Source organism: Prionailurus viverrinus, chromosome A1, assembly GCF_022837055.1.
Source record: "Prionailurus viverrinus isolate Anna chromosome A1, UM_Priviv_1.0, whole genome shotgun sequence".
In the NCBI taxonomy this organism is placed as follows: domain Eukaryota; kingdom Metazoa; phylum Chordata; class Mammalia; order Carnivora; family Felidae; genus Prionailurus; species Prionailurus viverrinus.
Window position 1 is genome coordinate 173,936,989 of NC_062561.1, and position 25,226 is coordinate 173,962,214.

General features: G+C 54.6%; 1 protein-coding gene across 10 annotated transcripts; it reads left to right on the forward strand.

Annotated features, from left to right (window-relative positions):
* On the forward strand, positions 1-25,065 carry PDLIM7 (PDZ and LIM domain 7). Of its 10 annotated transcripts, none has more exons than XM_047866041.1 (13): positions 1-114; positions 1,055-1,161; positions 4,929-5,080; positions 5,161-5,191; positions 5,677-5,795; positions 6,459-6,595; positions 6,757-6,793; positions 7,806-7,876; positions 8,032-8,269; positions 9,269-9,449; positions 17,341-17,461; positions 17,554-17,669; positions 24,559-25,065. In XM_047866041.1, exons 2-13 carry the CDS (start codon positions 1,066-1,068, stop codon positions 24,931-24,933), a joined length of 1,674 nt encoding a protein of 557 aa, XP_047721997.1. In that variant the 5' UTR covers positions 1-114; positions 1,055-1,065; the 3' UTR covers positions 24,934-25,065. The 10 variants fall into 10 exon arrangements, with proteins under 10 accessions (XP_047721997.1, XP_047722005.1, XP_047722022.1 ...); XM_047866049.1 differs by having other exon boundaries at positions 7,815-7,876; XM_047866066.1 differs by lacking the exon at positions 5,677-5,795 and adding an exon at positions 6,195-6,211.
* Positions 25,066-25,226: the final 161 nt, after the last annotated feature.

The following is a 25,226-nucleotide window of genomic DNA, read 5'->3' on the forward strand; positions in this document are numbered from 1 at the left end:
CCGCGAGCTCAAAGCGGACTGCGGCCGTGGGGGCGGGGTCAGAACACGGGTGGCCGATCCCAACGCGGTTCTGTGGGGCCAGCCACCGAGCAGCGCCTCGGCGGGGCCGAGCAGGTACTGGCGACCGCGCGGGCGTCTCGGGCTGGGCCAAGCTGAGGGCAGGAGCCTGCTGGGGACCACGGAGGGCACTGGGGTCGGGGCCAGTGTTGCGCTTCCTCTTGCGGGCCTGGGCCCCTGCCTCCGCCCCCGCCCCCGCCTTCCTGCGGCGAAGCCGGCTGCGGCAGGGCGGATTGGCGCCTGCGCTGCTTCCTGCGCCCGAGACTCTGCCAATGCTTTGGGCCCTGGTGGGGGACAGGGGAAACTGAGTCATGTCGGGATGGTAGTAGGCCTGTGCGGGAGGCACCACCCCCATTGGACTCCAGGATGAGCCCCCTACCTGGCCACGCTTTGGGGTCCTAGCCTTCTCTGATTTCCATAGGGGCCACGGCCCCTCTGTGCCGCCCCCAGCGCCTGGGAGTCCTCATCAGCCTCGACCCGTCTGGGAATGGCCAGGACCCGCTCCAGCAGCCTCCTTCCCCACCCCTCCCCCTCGCGTCCCGAGCCCCCGTGTGCTCCCTCCGCTGGCTCCGCACAGTGTCAGCTTACACGCCTTATATAGTCCGAGCAGGCTTCTGCGAGGCCTGCCTGTCGGGACCTGGGGGCGGGGGAGAGGAGCGCCGGCCCCTGACTCACCCTTCGGTCCGAGGGTTAAGGCTGGCTTGGGGGGAGTCCATGTCAAATTAGCTCTGCGGCCCACTCCGGAATGAAAAGAACCTCAAGACTGAGTGAAGGGACCCCCTCATCATCCAGTCCCGGGGGGGGGGGGGCGGGGATTGCCCCTGCCTCTGCAAAGTGAGGTCTGCCAGCCACACCTGACAAGATGTATGCCTACTGGTGCCCTGGGTGTGTTCAGAGGCTGCTCGTGCCTTCCTGGCACCAGTCCAAGGTTGGTATCCAGAGCTGGGCCTGCCTGTACACCCACCATGCTGTCCACTCACCTTTTCTTTCCTCCCAGGAGCAGGCACCATGGATTCCTTCAAGGTGGTGCTGGAGGGGCCTGCACCTTGGGGCTTTCGGCTGCAGGGGGGCAAGGACTTCAATGTGCCCCTCTCCATCTCCCGGGTGAGCCAAGGTTGTGGGAGGTGCTATTCCCAGGGGTCTTTGGGTGTCAAGTCTGTGGTGGGTGATGGGAAGGAGTGAGCCAGGTCCAGTAGGGCAGGAGGTTATCTAGGTCCAGAGATGTGGTGGGCACCCACCACAAAGGCTCTCAACCAGGTGGGTACTGGGAGAGGAGCACCCACAGTTCCCCAGCACTGTCTTGTACTTGATGCCATTCCACAAAGCTACTGGGGCCAAATCTGAGGCCCCTGGGGGATGCCCATTCTGCAGCAGGGGAGCCTGAGGTCTCCAGGAAGTATCTAACCTGCTTGAGGGAGCAGTGCTTGGAGCCAGGCTTCAGGAAGAGCACTCTTGACTGCAGGATCTCACTTCAACCTCATTGCCACCTGGGAAATAGCAATTGTCACCCTGTTTTTCCAAATGATGGAACTCAGGGCTCAGAGAGGTGGAGGGGCCCTTTCAGTGATTCCTTGGCAAGCAAGGATTTGAATTCAGGCACTGGGATGGTCTGCAGTTTGGTGGGGAGGAGGACCCTCTCCAGCCTCTGTGAGGTTCTCTATCTTCATCCCCTGGTGTTATTTAGGATGCAGTGGCCTCTGACCCAAAGCAAGGGTGTGGAATGGGGCTCTAGGGTTCTAACTTCAGCTCCTGAGGGCCTTCCCTGTGAGGGGCGGAGCTGAGGGGCTGGCTCCTCCCTGTGGCAGGGGTATTGCCTTATAAGCCCAAGAATGCAGCCCCACGCTGGGATGGCCAGCTGGTAGCTGGAGTCTGCAGAGGTGAAAAAGGCTGGCTGAGGCCTGAACCCCTAAATGCCATCGGTGGACCCCTCAGTGGGTGACCATGAGGCCATGGCTCCAACTGTAGGGTCAGTTGTGGGACACAAAGAGGGTGCCCAGAGAGAATGAGGCCAGCCTTTGGGCTGGTGTCTGTGGCCTGAGGGTCAGGAGGGGGTAGGGACTTCCTGCCCCCACATCGCCTGTCCAGAGAGGCCTACCCAATGAGCCCAGTGGGCAGGCAACTGTTGGCAGGAAGCCCAAGGCAAGCATAGCCTGGTGGGGGCCAGAAGGTTGTCTAGGCACTGCACAGCCTGAGAAGGGCCCCAAGATCAAGTTTGTCTATGGGAGTTGGCTTGGTGGCCAGGGCAGGGAGGCGGTCACTGTTCTTTCCAGGGACCTTTCCATGGGGTTCCCCTGGAAACTGCCCTACCCCTGGGTAGCTTACAGCAGTGGTCCCCCAACTACACAAACCCACCTCTACGCAATCTTCAACTCTTGCCAGCCCTGAGAACGTATTCTACATCTCCCTTTCCGGGAAAGTGCTGACCACTGTGGCTGGGGAGCCATAGGCTGGACTCTGAGAACTCAGTTTCTTCATTGGTGGAGATGGGCAACATAGTAGCCTGAGGGATGGACTTTAAGATGTGGCCTGTTGGGGGCACTCTGGGCCTGAGGTTCCTTGTCAGCAGCCCCAGCTGTGGGTGGGGCCACAAGCTGAGCCCAGCCCTGGAGTTGGACCTGGGCCCTGATGGGTGGTGGGGTAGGGTGGTCTTTTCTGAGGTAAGCCAGCCCCTCCCTCCCCCCTGACCCCAGGGAGGAGGGAGGGGCTAGGGCTGGCTGTGGGCCCAGGCCTGGGAGATGAGGTAATGTCTGAGACTTGGGGGTTGGGCCGCTCATTGGAGCCCTCAGGCTGACTCACCCCCACCCCTTGCAGTGTCCAGCCCTCTGGCTTTTCCCCTCCTTGAATCCTCAGGCCTCCCTGCTTCTCTAGCCACCCCACCCCACCCCACTCCCAGGGTTTTCTCCTGCTTCTGTCTCCACCTCTCTGATCACTGCTCTATCCCTCTTGTGCTTCCCATCCTCCTCAATCAGGAAAGGAAATTCCCACCCCTCAATTCCCCACCCCTCCCTGAGCGCCAGCTGCTCCTGCCCACCCCCAAGACCTCTATCTACCTCAGGCTCAGCCCACACCTCCCAGGAGTCAGCATGTGTGGGTAGGGAGTGGCTGGACCAGGTTTCCCTTCTATTGACTCACCATGACCTTGAGTAAGTCACTTCCTTTCAAGGGTGTCCCTTTTCTATGCTCATTATAAGGGGTTGTTGGATTGAACTGAAAGCAAGAGAGATCTAGGCCCCAGACCCAGCCAGAGAGTAGCAAGTTGTTCTAGGTGGGCTGACCTCTGAGTTGGGTCCCAGCACCCAGCAGAGGTAGCCTACTAGTGGAGCCTTAAGGTCAGCGTCAGACCTGGCCCTGCCTCTTGACTAACTGAGCAGCTTGAGGCAAGTTACATAACCTGTCTTTTTTCTCATGTGTAAAATGCATATAATCTGAGACTCCACTCCACAGGTTGTTGGAAGATTCACTGTTAGTATGTGACAGTACTAGGTGTTCAATAAATGTAAGCTGCTTTTGTTACCATGTAGCAGATGAAGAAGGAGGCACCCAGCTGTCTTGCCCTTGTAACCTCCCAAGCATGCAATAGAGCCAGCTCTCTCTTCTTGCCCTAGTCAGTCTTGCTGTCAGTCTCTGCATCTGGTCTCTCTGCCTTCTGGAGATCTCTCTGGAACCTCCTACCTCCCCTCTCCCTGCCTCAACTCAGTCTGTGCTTCAGCCCACTAGGGAGCCTCCTGGGGCCACGGATAGCCAGTACCCTGCAGTTCTACCCACCCCCCCTCCCCCCTCCGCCCTGACCTGTGAAGTGTGAATTTGCCTTCCAGCACTTCTCCCATAAAAGTCTACTTAATGCCAGGCTTCTTGCCAGAAACCTGGGCAGCCCTGTGGGCTTAAACCCATGAACAGCTGTCCCACCCATTTCTGTGTCGCTGCCTCCGGGCTAGAGGGCCAGTAGGGTCCAGTGGGATTTGTCAGGGTTACCTCTATCAGGGGTCTGGGAAATACCCCACTGGAGCTTTCAAACTGCTGATGGCCCCTCCTAACCTCAAGGCCAAGTCCTGGTTCCTTCCCCGCCCCAGCACTCAAGGCCATCATTAAGTAGACTCTCTCACCCCCTGGGCAACACATCCCGTTGTCCTTTCATCAAGGCCCACCACTTCCCAGAAGTCCTTCCTGGCAGGCTCAGTTCATGCTAGTGGTGACCATTACTGCCAGCCACTATTACCTTATTTGCCACAGGAACCAGAGATTCCCAAGGCAGAGCCCAAAGGATTAGGGAAGAGGGTGATGTGGCAATTGAAGGCTTGGGGGTGACACTCTTTTACAGCCCTAGCTGACACCTTGGGCCCCTTTCAAGCACTTCATGGGGTACCTGGAGATGATGGGGGCCTGTTCCTGGCTCTCAAAGGGTCCTGGCAGATCCCTGCAGATGGCTGCAGGACAGGGTGCTGGGATTGTAAGAGGTCAGTGAGAGCACCTCTTAGCGTCACAGAGGAGCTCACCATATGCACAAGCCAGAGGGTGGGCGAAATAGCCCAGGCAGGAGGCCAGCAGGGGGTTCAAGGGCTGTGGTTGAAGTTGAGAAGCTTGGGGTTTAACCTGAAGGTGGCTGCTTGTTGACATCATAGCAGTTTTCTGGGCTGCGGAGAGGAGGGTCATGGAGGTGAACAAACAACTAAATAGTGATTGGGGTGATTGTGAGGTTCAGGTGAACTCCACCCCTCCCAGATTGTTTTAGTATTCAGCAGCTGCCCAGAAATATGTTGAATGAAAAGGCCTCCAGGTTCTAGAAGTGGGGCAGCTTAAGCAGAGTTGACTAATGTTGGCTTCAGTTTGGTCTGCAGAGGCTTGGGCCTCCATGACCTTCCATCTGTCTGCAGCTGACTCCTGGAGGCAAAGCTTCACAGGCAGGCGTGGCTGTGGGTGACTGGGTGCTGAGCATCGATGGTGAGAATGCAGGGGGCCTCACACACATTGAAGCCCAGAACAAGATTCGTGCCTGTGGGGAGCGCCTCAGCCTGGGTCTCAGCAGGTACAAGGGCCCTGGCCTGTCTGGTGGATGGGGGCACGCTCAGGCCTGGCCTCCTATCACCCCTTCCCCTTCTCCTCCAGGGCCCAGCCGGCTCAGAGCAAACCGCAGAAGGTAGGCAACGGACGTGGGACATGTGAGCGAGACATCTGGGTGGTTGGAGGGGTAGGATTGGACTACTGGGCTGACCTGCCCTCCCCGGCAACTAGGAGCCTTGATACTTCCATCCCTGGCCTGGAGTAGAGGATGGGGCCAGAGCTGGGAGAGTCTGGGAGACTGGGAGTTGGTCCGGGGGCTGCCGCACGGTCTGGGCACCATGCATGACTGCCTATCTGTCCGCTGCCTTCCGCTGGCCTGTGCTACAAGCCGTACTCGTCTGCCCTTTGGCCCGCGTGGGCTGAGATCATTCCTCCCAAATGGGCCCCTTGAAACCTGAGCACCCCCCCACCTCCCCTAGGCCTCTGTCCAGATGTGTGGGGGTGGGGCTGGAGCACCGCTGTCCTCTCCACGACACGCCAGGGGGGCATTCACCTCCGGCTGAGCGTTCCCCCTGCCCAGCGTCCTCCCTGCCCGCCCTGCCCGGCTCTGTCTCCGCCCAGGCCCTGGCCCCTGCCGCGGACCCCCCGCGGTACACCTTTGCACCCAGCGCCTCCCTCAACAAGACGGCCCGGCCCTTTGGGGCGCCCCCGCCCGCTGACAGCGCCCTGCAGCAGAATGGGTACGTCGGTCCTGCCCACCAACCTCTCACGCCCACGCCATCTGTCCAAGGCCCCAAGCCCGCTGCCCGCGCTGCTGCTCAGTCTGCGTTGCGCCTCAGCCCGGCTGGAACCATGAGGCAGATCCGTGCGGCAGTGACCCCTGGCGGCCGGGGCGGGGGCTGTAGATACAGGGCCCCTCTGAGGGTGTGGCTCCTGCCCAGGGTCTGCCCTCCTGGAGGCTCTGAACTAGGCAGGGCCTCCCCACTGGTGGCCAGGGATTGGGGTGTGGTGTCGGGCCAACTGAGCCCCAGACACTCAGTACAGCCTTGACCCTGGCTACTCTGACCCCTTGCCATTTTTCTTCTTCCTTGTCTGTCCCTTTGTCCCTTTATCTGTCCATCTGTCTATTTCCTTCACAGGTGCAGACCCCTGACAAGTCAGTGAGCCCCCTCTGCCTGTTCCTTTCTTCCTTCCTTTTGGCATTCTGGGCGGTGGCCCCTCCCTACCCTAGCTGCCCTCCTTTCCTCTCACATAGCTACCCTCCCCACCCCTCACCTAGCAGGGCCCTGGCCTTGCCCTCCTCCACTCTCCTAAGCACCATAGCCCACATGCACCAATGCTGGGAGGGGCTGCCCCCACTACCCACCCCCAGCATGAAGTTCTGAGCCACGCCCTCCCCACAGACAGCCGCTCCGGCCGCTGGTTCCAGATGCCAGCAAGCAGCGGCTGATGGAGGACACAGAGGACTGGCGGCCTCGGCCCGGGACAGGCCAGTCCCGTTCCTTCCGCATCCTTGCCCACCTCACGGGCACCGAGTTCAGTAAGTGCCAGCCCAGGGCAGGGCGGACTCTCCTGCTGGCCCCTAGCCTGGGCCTGGGCTCAAATGGAGCCTGCTCTGGCGCCCTGTGACCTTCTGCCAGGGCTCAGGGCTGGGGTGGCCTTCTGTCTTCCCTTGGTCAATGCCTGCCTCTGCCCTCTCAGTGCAAGACCCGGATGAGGAACACCTGAAGAAATCAAGGTAAAAGGATGGGCAGTAGCCCCTCTTTCTTACCTCTTGTCTCTTCCATTCCAGCCACTGCCCTATGTCTGCTTCTGAGGGTCCACAACCAGGGCTCTCCATTTTCCTTCCTTTTTCCTTCCTTCCTTCCTTCCTTCCTTCTTTCCTTCCTTCCTTCCTTCCTCCCTGCCTCCCTCCCTCCTTCCTCCCTCCCTTCCTCCCTTCCTTCCTTCCTCCTTTCCATCCTCCCTCCCTTCCTCCCTTTCACCTCCTTCCTTCTACTTCCTCCTTCTTCTCTCTCTGCCCCCCCCAGGGAAAAGTATGTCCTGGAGCTGCAGAGCCCACGCTACACCCGCCTCCGGGACTGGCACCACCAGCGCTCTGCCCACGTGCTCAACGTGCAGTCGTAGCTTGGCCCTCACCGGCCGGCTGCCCTCTCTGCCTCTCTCTTCTGTTCCTCCCACTGAGGGCACCCCCTTTGGTTGCTGCAGCTTCTGCCTACCCACTCCTTTCCTGCCCCTGGACTGAGCCTCCTGCTGGCCTGGCAGAGAGCCTGGCTCTATCTGACACTGCCTTCCCTCTTTGCCCTATGGTACTGCTATCTGCCAGGTCTGTGCTGGCTTAGGCATGGAAATAAACATTCTCAGCCCTGCTTTCTCCGCCTTTGTCTTCTATCTTTGTGGGCTTGTTTTGGGTGTGGGGGTGTTAGGTGTTCAAACCCAGTGTGGGCCATGCCAGTCTGGGTCTCAGTGAGGGGTAGTACCTGCCATCAGAGCTAGATCTCTGGAATGAGGAAGCCTCAAGAGCTGCCTCAGAAGGGAGAGCCCTTCTCCACCTCCCAGTCCCACACAACAGACCTGATGGCTAGAACCTGACTAGGAGAAGCTGCCCTACACATACCTATCCCAGTGGGACCTGGAGTCCAGCCCAGCAACTCTCATGTACCCAGTCATCTCCCATGGGGCCAGGAAGACCAAGGTTGGGGGGTGGGGCCATGCCAGGAGCTCCAGCCATACAGGGCCTTGAATGGCAGATCTTGCAGCCAGGTGCCCAGGACAGAAGCCCCAGCCCCAGCCTCAACTACACCCCAGGAACCCTGGCCTGGTGAGAGAGAGTGGGCTTGGGCCTTGGGAAGGGTGGGTAGCCTCCAGGGGCATGCAGGGTGAGGGGGGGGGTGCTCCAAGTTGCCCCTGGCTCGACCCTCTGACACTTGGGGTCCCTGGGCAACCCCCTGGAGCCACTTTCCTTGGCCCTGGCAGGCCCTACCACCCCCAGCCCCACTAGCCGCCCACCCTGGGCTGTGGACCCTGCATTTGCTGAGCGCTACGCCCCGGACAAGACCAGCACGGTGTTGACCCGGCACAGCCAGCCAGCCACACCCACACCTCTGCAGAACCGCACCTCCATCGTGCAGGCAGCCACTGGAGGAGGCACAGGAGCAGGTGGTGGCAGCAATGGCAAGACTCCCGTGTGCCACCAGTGCCACAAGGTCATCCGGTGGGTGGCCTGGTTCCTTTCCTATCCTGACCTTTCCTGTCCTAAAGCCTGGCCCTGGCATCTTTCCGACCTCTGCTCCCCCGTCTGCCTCCCCACTCATCTCAGCTGTCACTGTGGGAGGATAAGGATTCAGTTCCCAGTTGCAGTGGGGGCAGGGACCTGGCCTAGGTCCTCAGATTCTGCATCCTGCATTACTTCCCCCACCCCACCCTGCATCAGCCTCTATCAGTGTTTGCCCTGCTGAAATGGAGGAAGTACCAACAATATATTCAAGCAGCACCCCTAGAAAGGCTGCTGTCTGGGCAGGGAAGGGCCTGCCCCTCCCAGCTCCTCTGCCTCTCCTTCCTGCTCACTTGGTCTCTGCCAAATCTCTGCTCTCAGAGTAGACAGGCCAGAGGCCTCTCTCTCCTTGCACTGTTCCCTGGGGCCCAGCAAGGTCACACAGCCCCCCAGAGTCAGTATGCTGGCTTCTAGAATCTTGGTAGTTCTCAGCCCTGGTCTTGTACTGCTCTCGACTCCTGTCAGCTCTCAGGCTCTGCAGAGAATCCCCTTCTTCAGACACCCTCATTTATTTGGGACCTGCAGGCCCTTCTCCAGGCGAGATGGACTAGGCAAGTGAGACAGGGTGGGCACCAGGGTCGGCTCAGTTACCTACTGGTTTTCGGAGCTGATGGGCACTCTGGGCCTCCCGTCCCCAGGGCACCAACTCCTCTGGTTTGTCTCATTAGGCCCAAGTCAGCCGCCCCCACCCAATGTAATCCTCCTTATTCCAATGCTGCCTCTGTCCCCATCTCTTGTCATCAAAGCAGCATAGTTTCATCACTGTGTCATCACTTGGGTCACCTCCCAAGCCTGTTTCTCCTTTATTTGGAAAATTGGGAGAAAGGGTTTCCCTTCCAGGCTTCAGAACAGGTGTTCACTAAACCCACTTGGGCTCTGGCCAGGACCTCCCACCTCTTCTGCATACACTCCCACTTACTGCCCTCGCCTCCCTCTTAGGGGCCGCTACCTGGTGGCACTGGGCCATGCATACCACCCTGAGGAATTTGTGTGCAGCCAGTGTGGGAAGGTCCTGGAAGAGGGCGGCTTCTTTGAGGAGAAGGGTGCCATCTTCTGCCCCCCCTGCTATGATGTGCGCTATGCACCCAGCTGTGCCAAGTGCAAGAAGAAGATCACAGGCGTGAGTAGGGCTGGCAGGTGGGTGGGAGGGTGAATCTGACCCTGTCAGCATGGGGGAGTACTATTGAGCAACTCTTAGGCCTAGAGGCTCTCCTGTCATGAGCCCTTTGGATCCTTAGAAGCTTCATAAACAGGCTGCTACATTGGCCTCATTTTGTGTTAACCAGGATCCTCTTAGCAAATGACCAAAATCCTGCTCAGAGGGGCTCAAGCAAGAAAGAGTGTACAGGTTTCCCCGGTTCTCTGAAAGTAGAGTGTTCCTATGAAAACTTTCCCAAGCCAAAATGGCATAAAGTGAAGAAGCAAGTACTGTTCATTTATATGGAAAAAAAACTTGAGCATTCCCAGACCCAAAAAATAACCTCTTGTAGGCTTTTCTGGTACCTTAGGACACATCTTGCTAACAGATGCACGAAGTAAATTGAGATAAAGCACAGATGCTCATAGACACAGTTCAGAACTGTGGCTGCTTGATGCTGAGATGCTGAGTGTGGTTTCCAGGGAAGGAGCTGGGCGGGGCCGCTTGCTGCTCAGGGTACAGGGTGTGTGCTGCCTCAGTAATGGCTCACTACAAAACAAAACGCTGAACGCTGTTTTCACTTTTCGCCTTTCTTCCTAAAAGCAAAATTCCTTATCGGATTCCTTTCAGTTGGTGGGTCTCTCATAAAAGTGAGGTGGTGTAACATTGACATTCGAAAAGCGAGGGATATGTGTATCAGCTCAAATAATCAGAACGCCCAAGGGGCACCAACTTCAGGCCCTGCTGACTGCAGGTCTCGGGGTCATCAGGACTTTTTCCACTACTTGCGTCTGTTTTTGTCTGCGTTGGCCTTGTTGCCCGCGTACTTTTCCCAAGAAGGTGGCAAAGATGGTGCCACAGTGGTGCCAGGGTTACATCTCCCCAGCTTAGCACTGCAAAGAGAAGCTTGCACCTCCATGCAAGCTGATGCGTCAAGGGGCCCGATGCTGATGCTCACTGGAATAGCTTGTGTCACATGCCCATCTCTGGACCAATCCCTAGGATTCGGATTAGCCAAGCCCAGGTGACACCCACTGAAGCAGGGGTCAGGCAGCCCTACCTGAACCATAGACTGAGTGAGGGAGGATTGGTTCCCTGAAATAAAACAAGATGACATTACCCAAAGAAAGAAGGTAGGTGCTGATGAGGCCAAAATAAGAGATGCTGGCTGTGTCCGTGGGATTGCATTCAGCTGCAATAACTAAACCCTACTGCAGAGATTTAAACAGAAGCGGTTTTTTACTTCAGCCATAAGAATTCCAGAGTTGGGGCAGCTGGGTGGCTCAGTTGGTTAAGCGTCCGACTTCGTCTCAGGTCATGATCTCACGGTTCGTGAGTTCAAGCCCCATATCAGACTCTGCCATCAGCGTGGAGCCTGCTTGGGATTCTCGCTCTTTCCCTCTCTCTCTGCCTCTCCTCTGCTTTCAGTCTGTCTCTCAAAAATAAAAAAAATAAACATTTAAAAAGAATTCCAGAGGGGCACCCTGGGTAGCTCGGTCAGTTGAGCATCCGACTCTGGCTCAGGTCATGATCTTATGGGTTGTGGGTTTGAGCCCCATATCAGGCTCCGTGCTGACAGCTCAGAGCCTGGAGCCTGCTTTGGATTCTGTGTCCCCCCTCTCTCTCTGCCCCTCCCCAACTCATGCTCTGTCTCTCAAAAGTGAATAAAGATTAAAGAATTTTAAAAATAAAAAAATAAAAATAAATAAAAAGAATTCCAGAGCTGAAACAGCAGCTTAAGGATGCCTATTAGTCTTTTCCTGCCTTTGGCTCAGAAATCCTTAGCATGTGGACCCTTGTCCCCAAGCCTATCATATCATGGTTACCAGATGACTACTCAAGCCCCAGGCCTGATATTCTTGTATATTCAGGCAGGAAGGAGAGGGAAGGGCCAAATGGCATTATTTTAACAAGGTTTTGCTTTTTGACTCTGGAAGAAAAACCAGAAACTTGCATCTTCATCTCTGTGTTTGGAATTGTTATCCTATGAGCACCTGGGCTGTGGAGGATTTTGGCAAACTCAGTATTTTAGCCTTTGTCTCCCATAAGAAAGGAAGGGGAAAAGGAAGAGGGTCATGACAGGCTTTGGGGAGGCCAATCCATAGTGTCTGCCATGTCAGTGCATGAGAGGACAGAAACTGACAGGTAACTCACTGTGTCTGAAGGGCATAGAACTATGGAGTGACAAAGCCAGAAATGCAGACACACAAATTTGTGATTCAAAATCCTGTTCTTTCCGGGGCTCCGGGGTGGCTCAATCGGTTGAGCATCCAACTTCGGCTCAGGTCGTGATATTACAATTCGTGAGTTCCAGCCCCACATTGGACTCACTGCTGTCAGCACAGAGCCCCGCCTCAGATCCTCTGTCTCCCTCTCTCTCTGCCCTTCCCTTGCTCATGCTCTCTCTCTCTCAAGAATAAATAAAAACATTTTAAAAAATAATAATAATCTTGATTTAAAAAATCCTGGGGTGTCTGGGTGGCTCAGTGAGTTAAGTGTCCAACTCTTGGTTTTGGCTCAGGCATGATCTCACGATTCATGGGTTTGAGCCCTGCGTCGGGCTCTGCACTGACAGTGTAGGGACTGCTTGGGATTCTCTCTGTCTCTCTCTCTTTCAAAGTTAATAAACACTAAAAAATCCTGTTCTTCCCACTGAAGCTAAGCACACAGTAGAGCCTGGCCATATTTTCTGCAGGGCAACCTAGCTGCCAACAGGAGCCAGGCTTGGGACTTTGGTCAGTGTGTGTCATGAGCAAAGAGTGATGGGCCATCTGCCTTCCCCCATTCATTCTCTTAAGTATGGGCAGTGTGCCAGATAGTGTGACCCATGCTTGAGGACACGTTGTGAAGTAACAGGCCCTGCCCGCAGGAGCTCACACTAGGATGGGAAGACTCAGAGGATGTCAGGAGCCAAGGGTACAGTCAGAGGCAAAGGGGGCAGAACAGGCAGGGTGAAAGCTAAAGGGGTTCCTGTTGCATATGTATGGAAATTGACACCCAGAGAGGAGGAGAAACTGCCCAAGGTTACAGAGCATGAGAGCTATGCTGGAGTGGCCCCAGGCACTGTTGACTCCCCGCTTGGGCTCTTCCTGACATTCATGCCTCTCCTTATTTCTGGATACAGAGGCAGAGGTACCAGATGTGGCCAGAGAGCTCTGTGGTGATGTCCATATTAGTAAGGATTACTTTGAGCATGAGCAGTAGAAAACTCAAAATAGTGGCAGCTTATTTCCCACTTAAGAAAGTCCAGAGGTGGGCAGTCCAGGACTAGTAGACAGATCTAGGCTTCTGTATCTTGATCCTTGGCCATTCTCAGCACAGGCTTACTAAACAGTCCAAGAAGACCCTTGAGTCTCAGCTAAAATCTCCACGTTTCAGCCAGCAGGAAGCTGGAAAGGGAAGAAGGAATGGAAGTCTTGTGGCAGCCATCTTTAGAAGATGCTGCCACCCAGCCCTTGTGCTTCCATCCCATTGGCCAAATCCCAGTCACATGACCCTGCTGAGCTGTAAGAGAGGCTGGGAAATATAGTATCTTTGGGGCAGTCATGTGCCCAGCAAAAAATGGAGGTTCCATCAGTAGACAGGAAGGGGGAATTGGATATGATCACAGTCTTTGTCACTGTAATGCCAATTTGTGTTGTGGTGCACTTAAAGTGTGTAGGCATCCGGCTTCACAATTGTACTATAGGAAGTCAGTTTGGTATTCCCGTCTTTTAGATGAGGGAATTTTGCCCAAGATCATAGTCATTTCCCAGCCAGCCTAGGCCACACCCCATTAAACTGTTTTAACAGAATGGGCTGGATCCCAGAACCTTTCCTGAGCTGGGCATCTACAAATCAAGGCCCTCCTGTTCAATGACTGCTCTGTCTGTGTTACACTGCACTCTTGTCCTACCTCACTCCACCTTCCCGGGTGGGCAGGGTTATCACCCAGGCCACAGATGGGAAGCCAAGGCTAATAGGGCCTGGCTGGCTCCCAGGTCCTGGAGTAAGCCTTGGGTGGCAAACCCTCTCGTGCCCCAGCTCAGGCTAATGTTCCACAGAAACTCAGGGGCCTTAGCTTCCCCTCTTACAAGGACTCAGGACCTGACAAACTCTAGGAAGCCCCCACCTCACCCTGGGGGGAAGGTGAAGGAAGCTTACCTCCGCAACCTGCTGGGTGCTCCATGCCCTGTCTGCACCCAGAGCTCAGAACTGTGCCTGCCCTGGGAGATCAGCGTGGAGCACGAGGAGAGAAATACAGGACAGTCAAATTGCCTCAGTGGAGGTGGAGGGAAGCAGCACAGCATGAGTGACACATTAGATGGGGCCTACCCTGGTTTGGGGACCGCATCTGGAATCCTATACTCTTTTCTTTCGTTCTTTCATTCTTTCTCTTTCTTTCTTGAGAGAGAAAGAGCACGAACCAGAGAAAAGGCAGAGAGAAGGAGAGAGAGAATCTTAAACAGGCTCCACACTCAGCACGGAGCCTGATGCAGGGCTTGATCCCATGACCCTGGGATCATGACCTGAGCCAAAACCAGGAGTCAGACACTCAACCAACTGAGTCACATAGGTGCCCTTGGAAACCTATACTCTTTAGGCTCACCTCTCATCACTAGCCCCTCTCCAGTGCTCCAGTCATGTGGGCCCTTTCATTTTGCCAGTGTTCTGTTTCCCTTACCACAGGACCTTTGCGCATTCTGTCCTCTCCACCAGGAATACTAGTTTAGCACCCTTTTTATCTTGTTCCTTCTCATCTTGGACTCATATCATTTCCTTAGGAACACCTCCCATGAGACGTGATCCTTCTACCAGGCTAGGGCTCCCACAGTTTGCTCATTACTTCCCAGTCCTTTTGCCCCATCTTTTCCCCAGGTGTGAACTCCATGGGCTGGGACCAGGGCTGTTTTGCTCTTGCTTTAGATTGGGCTCTGTGTACAGGAGGTGGTCAGTAAATGGTTGAAGGAATGGATGGAAGTGGCCTCTAAGCTGAACTTTAAAAATGAGTAGGAATTAGCTTGAAGAAGGGTCAGGAAAGAGCACTCCAAGCAGAAGGAATAGCTTGTATCACAAGGTAACACCTGGGAAGGGTGTGAGATGAGGCAGAAGAGGTGAGCGGGGGCCGTGTTAGGAGATTGGAGCTGGGGCTGATGAGGTCAGCTGTGCTGCAGCAAGCTTCCTCTGGGAAGGGGGAAACAGAGCTAGGGAAGGGAACAGGCTGCTGGGGCCTGGGTCAGGGCAGTGGGGATGGGAGAGGCAGACAGATTTAGGAACTAGGGCATAAAATAAACACTGGTAACTGACTTACAGGTTCTTCTGGATACCAGCAGAAATCTGCCTCCCTGCTCACACATCCACTGGACCCAGCTCTGGGCTGCCCATGCTCTTGCCCGAGCCCCCTGTCCTGCCAGCTTGCAGCCAAGTTCCTTCCCTTGGACCCTTGGTCCGCTCCTTGAAAAGAGGCAACACCAGACAGTGGGAAGAGCCAGCTTTGAAGCTAGCCAGACTTGGGCACAAAACCCATTTCTCCCATCTCTTGACTATGTGACCTGGTGCAAGTCACTGTCTCTGGGCCTCACTAAAATGGTGGCAGTAACTTCCTGGCCAGGATGGTTGTGAGGTATATGTGAGATGTGACATAGATGCAGAGGGCACAGATAGGCCGTCTGAGAGCTAGGTGCCGCCCACATGTCTTGCTTGGTCTACATTGTCCTTTTAAATTAATGGGCAATAGGGGCGCCTGGGTAGCTTAATTGGTTGAGTGTCCAATTTTGGCTCAGGTCATGATCTTGCAGTTTGTGAGTTCAAGCCCTCCATTGGGCTCGCTGCTGTCAGCACAGAGCCCATTTCGAATCCTCTGTCCACCCCCTCCCCCTGCTCCTCCCCTGCTCACACTCTCACACACACTCTCTCAAAAATAAATAAACAACAACAAAAATAATAATAAATTAGTGGGCACCATTTGAAAATCAGATTTCACTTTAACACCTAGATTTCAACCTGACCCTTCCAGGCATTTCTGCACAAACTGGTCTTCACCATCCCTACAGGCAGAAATAGGTGCTCCCCCAATGACACCTTGGCAGGCACAGGGTCTGGGACCCCCAACATAAATGTAGGAGCATTCTTTTTTTTTTTTTTTTTAAGGTTTATTTGTTTTTGAGACATAGAGAGACAGAGCATGAACGGGGGAGGGTCAGAGAGAGAGAGAGGGAGACACAGAATCTGAAACAGGCTCCAGGTTCTGAGCTGTCAGCACAGAGCCCGACGCGGGGCTTGAACTCACGAACCGTGAGATCATGACCTGAGCCGAAGTCGGACACTTAACCGACTGAGCCACCCAGGCGCCCCTGTAGGAGCATTCTTACAACAACCTGCAAGGCTGGGATTAGGTTCCCAGATCACAAGGGAAGGAACCAACTGTCAAGAGGAGGTAACTTGGCCAAGTTACCCAGCTAAGAAGCAAGGTCTGGTTGGAGCCACAGATCCGACCCCCTCAAAGCCCCACACTGCCCTCTGCCTGCTCTAGATCTGAATGCTGCTGACCCTGGTTGGCCCAAGGGTCCTCAGGATTGACAGCCGAGGCCAGTGAGAGCACAGACTCTCCCTGAGCCTCTGCTTCCTCCCACTCCAATAGTGCAGGTTAACTCGCAAATATTTGCTGATGAGCACCCACAGAGACAGGCACTGTTACAGTATATCCACTAATAGAACAGTCACAACTCGCTTCCTCCTGGACTTTACAGCTGAGCAGGAAGAAGGGAGGAAAGGCAGATGATAAGCCGTAGACACAATAAGTAAATTACTTGGTGGTGTGTTAGTAAAAGTGTTCAGGGATAAAGAGAACAGAGTTAAAAGTATTGGGAACATGGCATTGGAAAGGCAGATTGGGGGCACATGGGTGGCTTAAGTCGGTTAAGCATCCGACTTCAGCTCAGGTCATGATTTCATAGTTCGTGAGTTCAAGCCCAGCATCAGGCTCTGTGCTGACAGCTTGAAGCCTGGAGTCTGCTTCGGATTCTGTGTCTCCCTCTCTCTCTGCCCCTCTCTTGCTCGTGCTCGGTCTCTCTCTTTTTCAAAAGTAAATAAACATTTAAAAAAAAATTTTTTTTAATTAAAAAAAAAAAGGAAAGATTAGGAAGTATTAACTGGTGTTGTCAGAACGGGCCTCATGGAGAAAGGGATATTGAAGCAGAAACTTGAAGGCAGTGAGGGGTGAGACGTGGAGATACCTGGGGTAGAGCAGTCCAGGCAGAGGGGACAGCCAGCGTGAAGCCCCAAGACTGGCGGGCCCGGTGCATCAACCATAGGCAAGAGGCCATGTGGGGAGCTCAGAGGATACAGAGGCCAGAGGGAAAGGCAGGGAGGCATTCAAGCAGAGGGGAATGTGGTCTCACTCAGGTTGGTATCAGTCTGTAGGGGCAGAAGGAGGAGCTCAGAAGTCAGTGTTACTGTGCATCACCAAGGCCAGGGGTGCCTGAGGTTCACATCCCACGTCAGATAGGAAGTAAGAAGTGGGCAAGATCTGGATTCACCTTGAAGGCGGACCCAGCAGGAGTTCCTGGAAGATCCGATGTGGTGCATGAGAGAAAGCAGGGCATATGGCCTGAGCAGATGGAAGGATGGAGTTGCTGTCAACTGAGATAGGGACAGCTGTCGGGGAGGCAGGTTTGGGGTACAGAGGTTAGGAGCTGAGATTTGGACACGGCAAATCTCAGAAACATAGTGGACATCCGCGGGGAGACCTCAGGGCCGGAGGCAGAGTGAGAATGGTGTATGTGCAGATGTAACATTTACCACAGGAAGGAAGAGGGCCCAAGGCCAGCCTTCCTGTGTCCCCAGCTCTGGAGAGGAGGGGCCGAGCGGCCTGGTGACTGTAGCATCCTCCTAGGAGATCATGCATGCCCTAAAGATGACCTGGCATGTGCACTGCTTTACCTGCGCGGCCTGCAAGACGCCCATTCGGAACAGGGCCTTTTACATGGAGGAAGGCGCACCCTACTGCGAGCGAGGTAGGGGGGTGGCGAAGGGGGGGCACAGGTAAGGGATGGGGGTGGGGCAGGCCAGAACCCAGTGCCCCCTTCCTCTCTGCCTCCATCCTCAGACTATGAGAAGATGTTTGGCACGAAATGCCGGGGCTGTGACTTCAAGATCGATGCAGGGGACCGCTTCCTGGAGGCGCTGGGCTTCAGCTGGCATGACACTTGCTTCGTGTGTGCGGTGAGTGCCCCCCTCCCTGGACTTGGGTCTCACCCCTGTGCCATGTTCTTTACCAGCCTCCCTCCCACCCCCTGCCTCTGGAATTCCTGAGAGGTTGGGACGGGGACTCTCCTGCCACCCCCAACCGCATGTGACTTGACCTTGGCTGTCCTCAGATATGCCAGATCAACCTGGAAGGAAAGACTTTCTACTCCAAGAAGGACAAGCCCCTCTGCAAGAGCCATGCCTTTTCCCATGTGTGAGCCCCTCCCATCCACTGCTGCCTCATCCAGCCCAGCCAGAGGGATTGCCAGTTCTTGAGTCATCACCCCAGATTTCTGGATAGGGTTGGCAAAGGTCACCCCAACCCCAATTCCTGGCCTGAGCCTGGGGTTCCCTGGGCCCTGCCCTACCCCCTCCATTTCCCCCCACTCCCTCCACTACCACCACACATCGGTGCTGGCCACACCAGTCCCTGTTCACATTCAGTGCCACAATAAACCTATATCCAGCTATGCCCCATGTGTGCTGCCTATGCATTAGGAAAGGTGTGGTTTGAGGCACAGCAGGGTGGAGATTAAGATGGTTTTCCCAGGGCTAGCCATCCTGGTTATCCTTGTGATGGGGACTTGGACAGCTCATGGTCTGCAGGAGGAGGTAAATGGGGATCGCATGTGTGGGCCCCAGCACCTACAGGAGTGGGGGGCGCCTAATCTGGACTGGCTTGGAGGTCAGAAAGGAGGAGTTGGAGGTACATCTGCAGAGATGGGGTATGGAAAGCAGTGACAGCCAGAGTGAAGGCCCAGAGGTGTCAGTCCTGTGCTGCAACAGAGGGTAAGGCTGGAGAGTGCAGCCCTCAGGTCCTGGGAAGCCACAAGTGCCAGGCCAAGGAGCTGGGACTTAATCTTGAAGGTGGGGTAGGGGTGTCAGGGCACAGAAGAGTGTGAAATAGGAAGCAACCAGTTCAGATTTGTATTGTAAAAGAGCTCCGAGAACTGTGAGCAAGGTGGACAGAAGGAGAGGGACGAGGAGGAGGGGCAGGAGCCACAGGAAGGGAGGAGCAGAGAGTGATTTGGCAGAGATGGGACCCGATGACAGACCCCATGGAGCCTAGAGTGGGGGCCTGAAGGATGAGAGGTCAGGAGAGGCAAGAAGGCAATTCTGATACGCATCTGGAATATACCAGCCACTGCTTACACTGTCCCGTGCCATCCTCCCAGCCACCCTGTGAGGTGTTTACTCTCATTGTAGACATGAGAGGTTAGGAGACCTGACGAAGGTTTCATAGCTCCTGAGCCCTGAGCCACACTAGACACCAGGCCTGAAGCTGGGCACACAGTCCCGGGATGGGCTGGCACTAAGCACCTTCACCAGCAAGTGTCCCTTAAAAGCTCCCTTCTGCCTGCTATTACAAAACCTGGAGGCTCTGGTGGTGGCCCCATGTTTCTCTGGGGCCCCTTGCTTACCACTGATGCCCTCCACCACCCTGGGAGGACTGTCCTCTCTCCCATCTCACCTGCACTAGAGAGGGACCGAGGAGAGGAGCCCAAACTAGGGCTAGGATAACTCAGCCTGCCCATGGCCACCTGTCCTTCAGGGCTCCCTGGCATGAGGACCTTTAGCACATCTGAAGTTGCTGACATTCTCAACAGGTCCTTGGGCCCATCCTTTTTAAGAGAAGAAACGGCCACTCTGTTGTGTTCTCTTGAGGACCCCTGGAGCATAAGTGCAGCGCTTCCTGTGTTATTTTCAGAGCCTAGAACAGTGCCTGGCACATAGTGGATGCCCAATGAATGTTAAGTGACTGGATGACATGCCTGTGGGACATTTAGGTGACAAATTCAGAAAGCAGATGAAGAGTCAAGTCCGTATTCACCTCAGATTCAATTCAGGAATGAGTTTGGGACAGGGATGGGGAGGTCACAGATGCTTGTAATTGATAGCCAGAGAGAGGGCTGAGGAGCAGGGCCCAGGTAGGTCACAGCAGGAGTAAAGCAGGTGAGATGCGGTTTCCTTTGGAACTAAGACATCCCTAGCATATTAAACACAGTATCTTTCACTTCCACAAAGAAATGCACTCTCTCCCACTTCTCTTGAACCATGAAGCCCTCTCAGTCCATCCTTGGTTTCCATGGATACAAGCGAGCAAGAACACAGGGAAGGATGCTGAGTGCTGCTGGGAGCAGTCTGGGGGGAGCTTCTGGGGGCAGCCACTCTCGGCCTGAAGCAAGGGCCGCCATGTGTGAATGCTGAGCTGTGGCCACATCTGACAGATACCAAGGGCACCCAGAGATTCAGACTTTAATATGAAATCTGGTTTTTGGATGTTGGCAACTAAGTTAGATTCTTTTTTAACCTGTTTAAAAAAATAATAATAAACATGGAACAAATCCAGCATGAGGACAGCCACGGAAGAAATGAGAGGGCAGGAAGCGGCAACATCACAGCGCTGGGCAGAGAAAGCAGAAGGAGCCTCCAGAGGCAGAGGACAGATGACAGCTTCTGGAGAGCTAAGGGCAGGGAGGCGAGGGCAGGGCAGGAGTGTTTCCAGAAGTTGCCAACAGTGTCATCCAGGCAGATAAGGCCAAGGAGTCCCCATCGCATTTCGCAACAAAGTGATGATGTTTGCCAGATCAGTTTAGCAGAGAGCTGGGGCAGCAGCCAGGGTTAGAGGAACTAGGCGGGGGAGGGCCGGTGAGATGTAGAATGAGAGTAGATGAGAGAGTGTAGACAACTCTCTTAAGAGGCTTGGCTGTGGTGGGCCAGGAGGAAGTCTGACCACTAGCAGCTACAGTCAGCTGGGCAGCCAAGATGGGTGGAGGGAGGAAGATCGGCGGTATCTGCCCAGGGAAGGTGGTAGAAGAGAGGGAAGTTGGGGTGGGAGTGGGGTGGGGGCTGAGGCAGGGTTGGGGGAACAGTGGGGACAGAAGGGTGAAGAACAGAGAGTTGGAGACTGAATCTCAGGAAAGAGGAGCTAGCCTAGATGGAAATAAACACAAGCATGGAGCACCTGCTCTGAACATTGCCTCTCTCTACCTGGAACCACAGGGCAATAGCTTATATATAATTTAATCCTAGAAAATCACTTAAGAGAGATGTCACTAAAGGCATGTTTCATATGAGGGAACTGAGGCTCAGAGAGTGAAAATGACCTGTCCAAAGCCACTCAGCCAGAACATCTTGGATATGTTCCTCCAAAGATCAAAAGCTGAGGTGCTCCCCACTGCACCTCCCAACTGTCCCCTCCAAACCTTAGAGCTGCAAGGATCACAGTGTTCCAAAGCTGGGGTGTGAGGCTGTGCGGGTGGAGGCCATGGGAACTGGGAAATGTCCTTGTGCCAGGCAGGGGAGGCCATTAGCGCCCTTGGAGAGTGCAATCTCCAACCGAGGGGGCAGAGCCCACAGCGGGGGCATGAGTGGGCAACCAGAGAGGCAGCAGGCAGAGGAGGGGCTTTTGCCTGCTCTGAGCAGTTTGAGCTCATTTGAAGTCAGCAGGAAGAGAGGCAGTGCAGGGTGAGGGACTGGAGTACAGAGGACAGAGAACTGATGATTCTGGTCCTGCCTCCTCAGTGCCGGCTCCAATGTAGTCTTGGAACATGCACAGTCCCGTGGACCCCTCCAAGCAGTCCTACTAGGGGAAGGCAGCTGAGACCATGGGGGAAAGGGCTGGGCCCCTCGGTGCACGGATTCCAACAACCCTGTGAGTGGAGGAAGGGCCCCTCCTCAATGGAGCCTAAAGGGGGGAGGAGGACTAGGGCTCCAGGGGCCATAGTGGAGCAAGAAGCTTGCTGGGAGTCTGGGAAGAACTCACGGGGCCAGGCCAGCCCTGGGAGTTTGTGTGGTGAGGTCACTGCGAATGGCCAGGGAAGGCCCCAGGACAGGACTGGGTCCTTCCACTCAGGGCTGGGGTGGGGTGGGGCACTAAAAGGCCAACTCAGCTTTCACCCATTTCCCTGTCACTGACAAAAGTGACTACTACTTGGGTAGATTAGGAGGGACTCCTGCCATTCAAACGAGTTTAAGCTAAAACAGGAATAATTTGGCTCATTTAACTAGAAAAGTTAATGGCAGTGGGAGTCTCTCTGAGCTTGCTTTCTTGCTTACTCTCCATGTCTCAGCTCTGTTTTCCTCATGCTGGCTGTATTGTCAGGTGGCTCTCCCCATTATTGGCAAAGATGCCCCTCAACCAGCCCCAGGCCCACATCCTGCCAGCTCAGTAGCCCAGGTGGAAGCTTTCTTAACCGTTCCAGCAATAGGTTCAGAGCTAACACCCATTGGACCGACTTGGGAAACATGTCCATCCCTGAAGCAGTCCCTGCAGCTGACCACCAGTGTGGACTCCATGCTCCCCTCTGGAGCCTGTAGTGGAAAAGCAGCCAGAAAACAGGGATAGGGATGGCACTGGGCACACTTCCTCCCCTCCACACCCAGAACCCCGGCCCCCTGACTCTCACCCTAGTCTCCACAGCTATAGCCTCAAGAACTACTTCTGACCGAATTCTAGCCAGGCCACACCCCTGGAAATGGGGGTGACAGAAGGGGAAGCAGGGAGAGCATATGGTTGTGAAGTGACATGGGACAGACCTGGGTTCCCATCCAGGCTTTGTTCCTCACTAGCTGCATGCCTCTGGGCAAGTCACTGCCCCTCACTGAGCCTCAGTTTTCCCATCTGTAAAACAGTAATAACAGCTGACACATCAATAGCACCTACTGTATGCAGTTGTCATTTTAAGCACTTTCTAGATACTTTTTTATCTTTATTTTTTTAAAGAACTTTATTACTTTTTTAATTTGAGAGACAGAGTGCACACAAGCAGGGGGGAGAGGCAGAGAGAGAGGGAGAGAGAGAGAATCTTGAGCAGGCTCCACGCTCAGCACTCAACTCGGAGTCTGATGCAGGGCTCAATCCCATGATCCTGGGATCATGACCTGAGCTGAAATCAAGAGTTGGATGCTCAATCAACTGAGCCACCCAGGCAACCCTCTAGAAATGTTTTAAAAATCTTCAAACAGACCCTGTGAGTAGGTACCATCATGATCATCCCCATTTTATACGTGAAGATGAATGAGACAAGAAAGGTCCAGCAATGAGTCTAAGGACACATGGTTAGCAAAGTCTGTGCGGTGACAGCAATGGACTTATCAGGAGCAGAGCTAATGTGGTGAAGTGGCTGAGCACTCCCACCCCCTAGGGGCAGATGCCTGGGAAATGCTGTAAGCACTGTAATGATGACAGGCACTCTTGAGGTTTTGCTTGGTTGGAACCTGGCAGAGGCAGGATAAGGACAGAGAAGACTCTACCAGCTGATGCTGAAAAAGTCCTGAGGCCAACATATCAGCCTTAAAACCTTCCCTGAGAGATGCTGAGAAGCACAGAACCCTGGGGCGCCTGGGTGGCTCAGGCAGTTAAGCATCCGACTTTGGCTCAGGTCATGATCTCACAGTTTGTGGGTTCAAGCCCACATCTGGCTCCGTGCTGACAGCCTGGAGCCTGCTCCGGATTCTGTCTCCATCTCTCTCTGCCCCTCCCCCACTCATGCTCTGTCTCTGTCTCTCAATAATAAATAAACATGCAAAAATTTTTTAAAAAAGAGAGAGAGAGAGAGAGAGAGAGAGAGAGAGAGAGAGAAGCACAGAACAGAAAGATGGGCATGGGGAACAGCAAGCTTCAAGGAGAAAGGAAGGGGTTTCTCACCTTCAAGTCTCCATCTAGTCACATTTTATCCTTACACCTCATCAAAGAGGAAACTCAGAGAGGGGAAGCCTTTTAGCCAAGGTCACACAGCAAGCGGCCAGCTTCTGGATCTGAATCCTCCCTCTTTTTTGTTTTTTCTACTCTGGGGACCCAGAAGCCACTGGACTAGCCTACCAGTGTGGAGGGGAGCTTGTGCTTTGAGGATGGGAGAGACCTGATATGTTAGTGACCTGAAGGGTGATCAGTGCTGGGAGTGGTAGATAGGAAAGCCTGGTGGCAGGACCTCCAAGGAGGCACTCAGCACCCACCCAGCCACCAGGTGGGCTTCTGGGTTCATTTCAGGGGCAGCAGGTGGCTGAAGGAAGGCGGATGCACAGAGGAGAGAGTGATCAGTGTGACCTTCCTCTCACTGGTCAAGAAAACTGAAGATGACAATGGTGCCACTGAATTTGGGCAACTTAAGGGTCACTAGTGACCTTGGCTGGAATGATACCAGGGACAACAGGAGCAGGAGGAGACAGACTGCAGATATACAAATTATACGATGATGATGATGATGCAGAGGGATGAAGGGTGAGAAGATCAGAAAGAGTGGGCTCCAGGGCATGTAAGCAGGGAACCCTCTTTCTCTCCTGAAAATAGAGAAAACGGGGCATGGGACATGTGAGGACTCTGTACTATCTTTGTAATTTCTCTGTAAATTTAAAACTGTTCTAAAATTAAAAGTTTATTTAAAAATAAGGATGGCAAAGAGGTGAGAATGGGGTGGCTGGAGAGAGTTTGTAGGTGGCTGGGGGGAGGCAGGAATTTGAGGAAGGGAGAGCATGCTCATTGGACTTCTGTTTTTTGCATGTGAAACTGACTGAGCAGGAGGCTGGTGATGAGGAAGTGGTGGGGAGTCCTGGGCTAGGACATGTCAAAGGAAGCAGGAGGGGCATGAGGCCTGAGATCCCTCTACCTACCCTTCCCAGGCATCCTTCAGCCCTGCTGTGGTCTCCTCCCTAGAGGAATCCCAGGGACTCCCTAGAATCCCAGGGACTCTGCCTGGGCCTTGTTCCAAGTGGGGGCTATGGAGAAACTGCCAGGGCCAGGGGTCCATGGGCATAGTAGGTGCAGAGTTCCCCAGGCAGGTGTCTGTGAAATGTTTGGGGTTTTATTCCTACTCCAAAGTACCAGGATTCACTGCTGATCCACTCAAACTGTTCTCCTTCTCAGAATAATTGCCCAACTCAGAACTCAGAGGCCCAGCTGGGGACCACCTCTCTACTTCCTGGACTGGACCAAGTAAAGTTGGCTTGTTTCTGTCACCTTCCCGTAGAAGATGGGGGTGGGAGGCTTTGTAGGAGATGGAAAAGGCTTCTTAGAGCCGAGGAGGGTTTCAGGGTCTCACCTCAGCAAGGAGTGGAGATGTTCCAGGAGGCCCTGGCAATGGTGCTCACCCCCACACAGGGGACTTCTGTGCTCAGAGCTCTGGGAAACAAAGGTGCCAGGGGGACTGGCCCTGGAGTGTCCTTGGAGGGGCCTTGCCCTGGGAGTCTGGGGTTAGACGCTGCTTCCCTGCTTCCGGAACTCTATTTGGGATTCCTCTGAGAGGCCTGAGGCTCGGGAGAGAAGGCAAAGGAATTCCTAGGCTGGCCCTATTTGGAGGCAGCAAGTAAGGGAGGGGTGCTCAGAATAGAGGTGGAGCAGGGATGGGGAAGAAGTTCAGAATGCTGGGGTAATGAGCTGGGTTGGGGCTGGGCATGGTCAAGGAAGCAGGGATGGAGGGGTGTGGTTAGGAACTGAGATCCCAATGGGAATAGGGTAGGCTGGACTGAGTAAGGTGCTGCTAGCGATGGCTGACTGTGAATGTTTGGAGGTGTGGGCTGAGTATGGGGTGGGAG

Excerpts from the sequence above, each read along its gene's own strand:
- PDLIM7 (XM_047866041.1), top strand. The coding sequence starts at position 1,066 with ATGGATTCCTTCAAGGTGGTGCTGGAGGGGCCTGCACCTTGGGGCTTT. Across the intron at positions 6,596-6,756 it reads CCTCACGGGCACCGAGTTCA|TGCAAGACCCGGATGAGGAA; the intron begins GTAAGTGCCAGC and ends CTGCCCTCTCAG. Across the intron at positions 17,462-17,553 it reads CGCACCCTACTGCGAGCGAG|ACTATGAGAAGATGTTTGGC; the intron begins GTAGGGGGGTGG and ends CTCCATCCTCAG.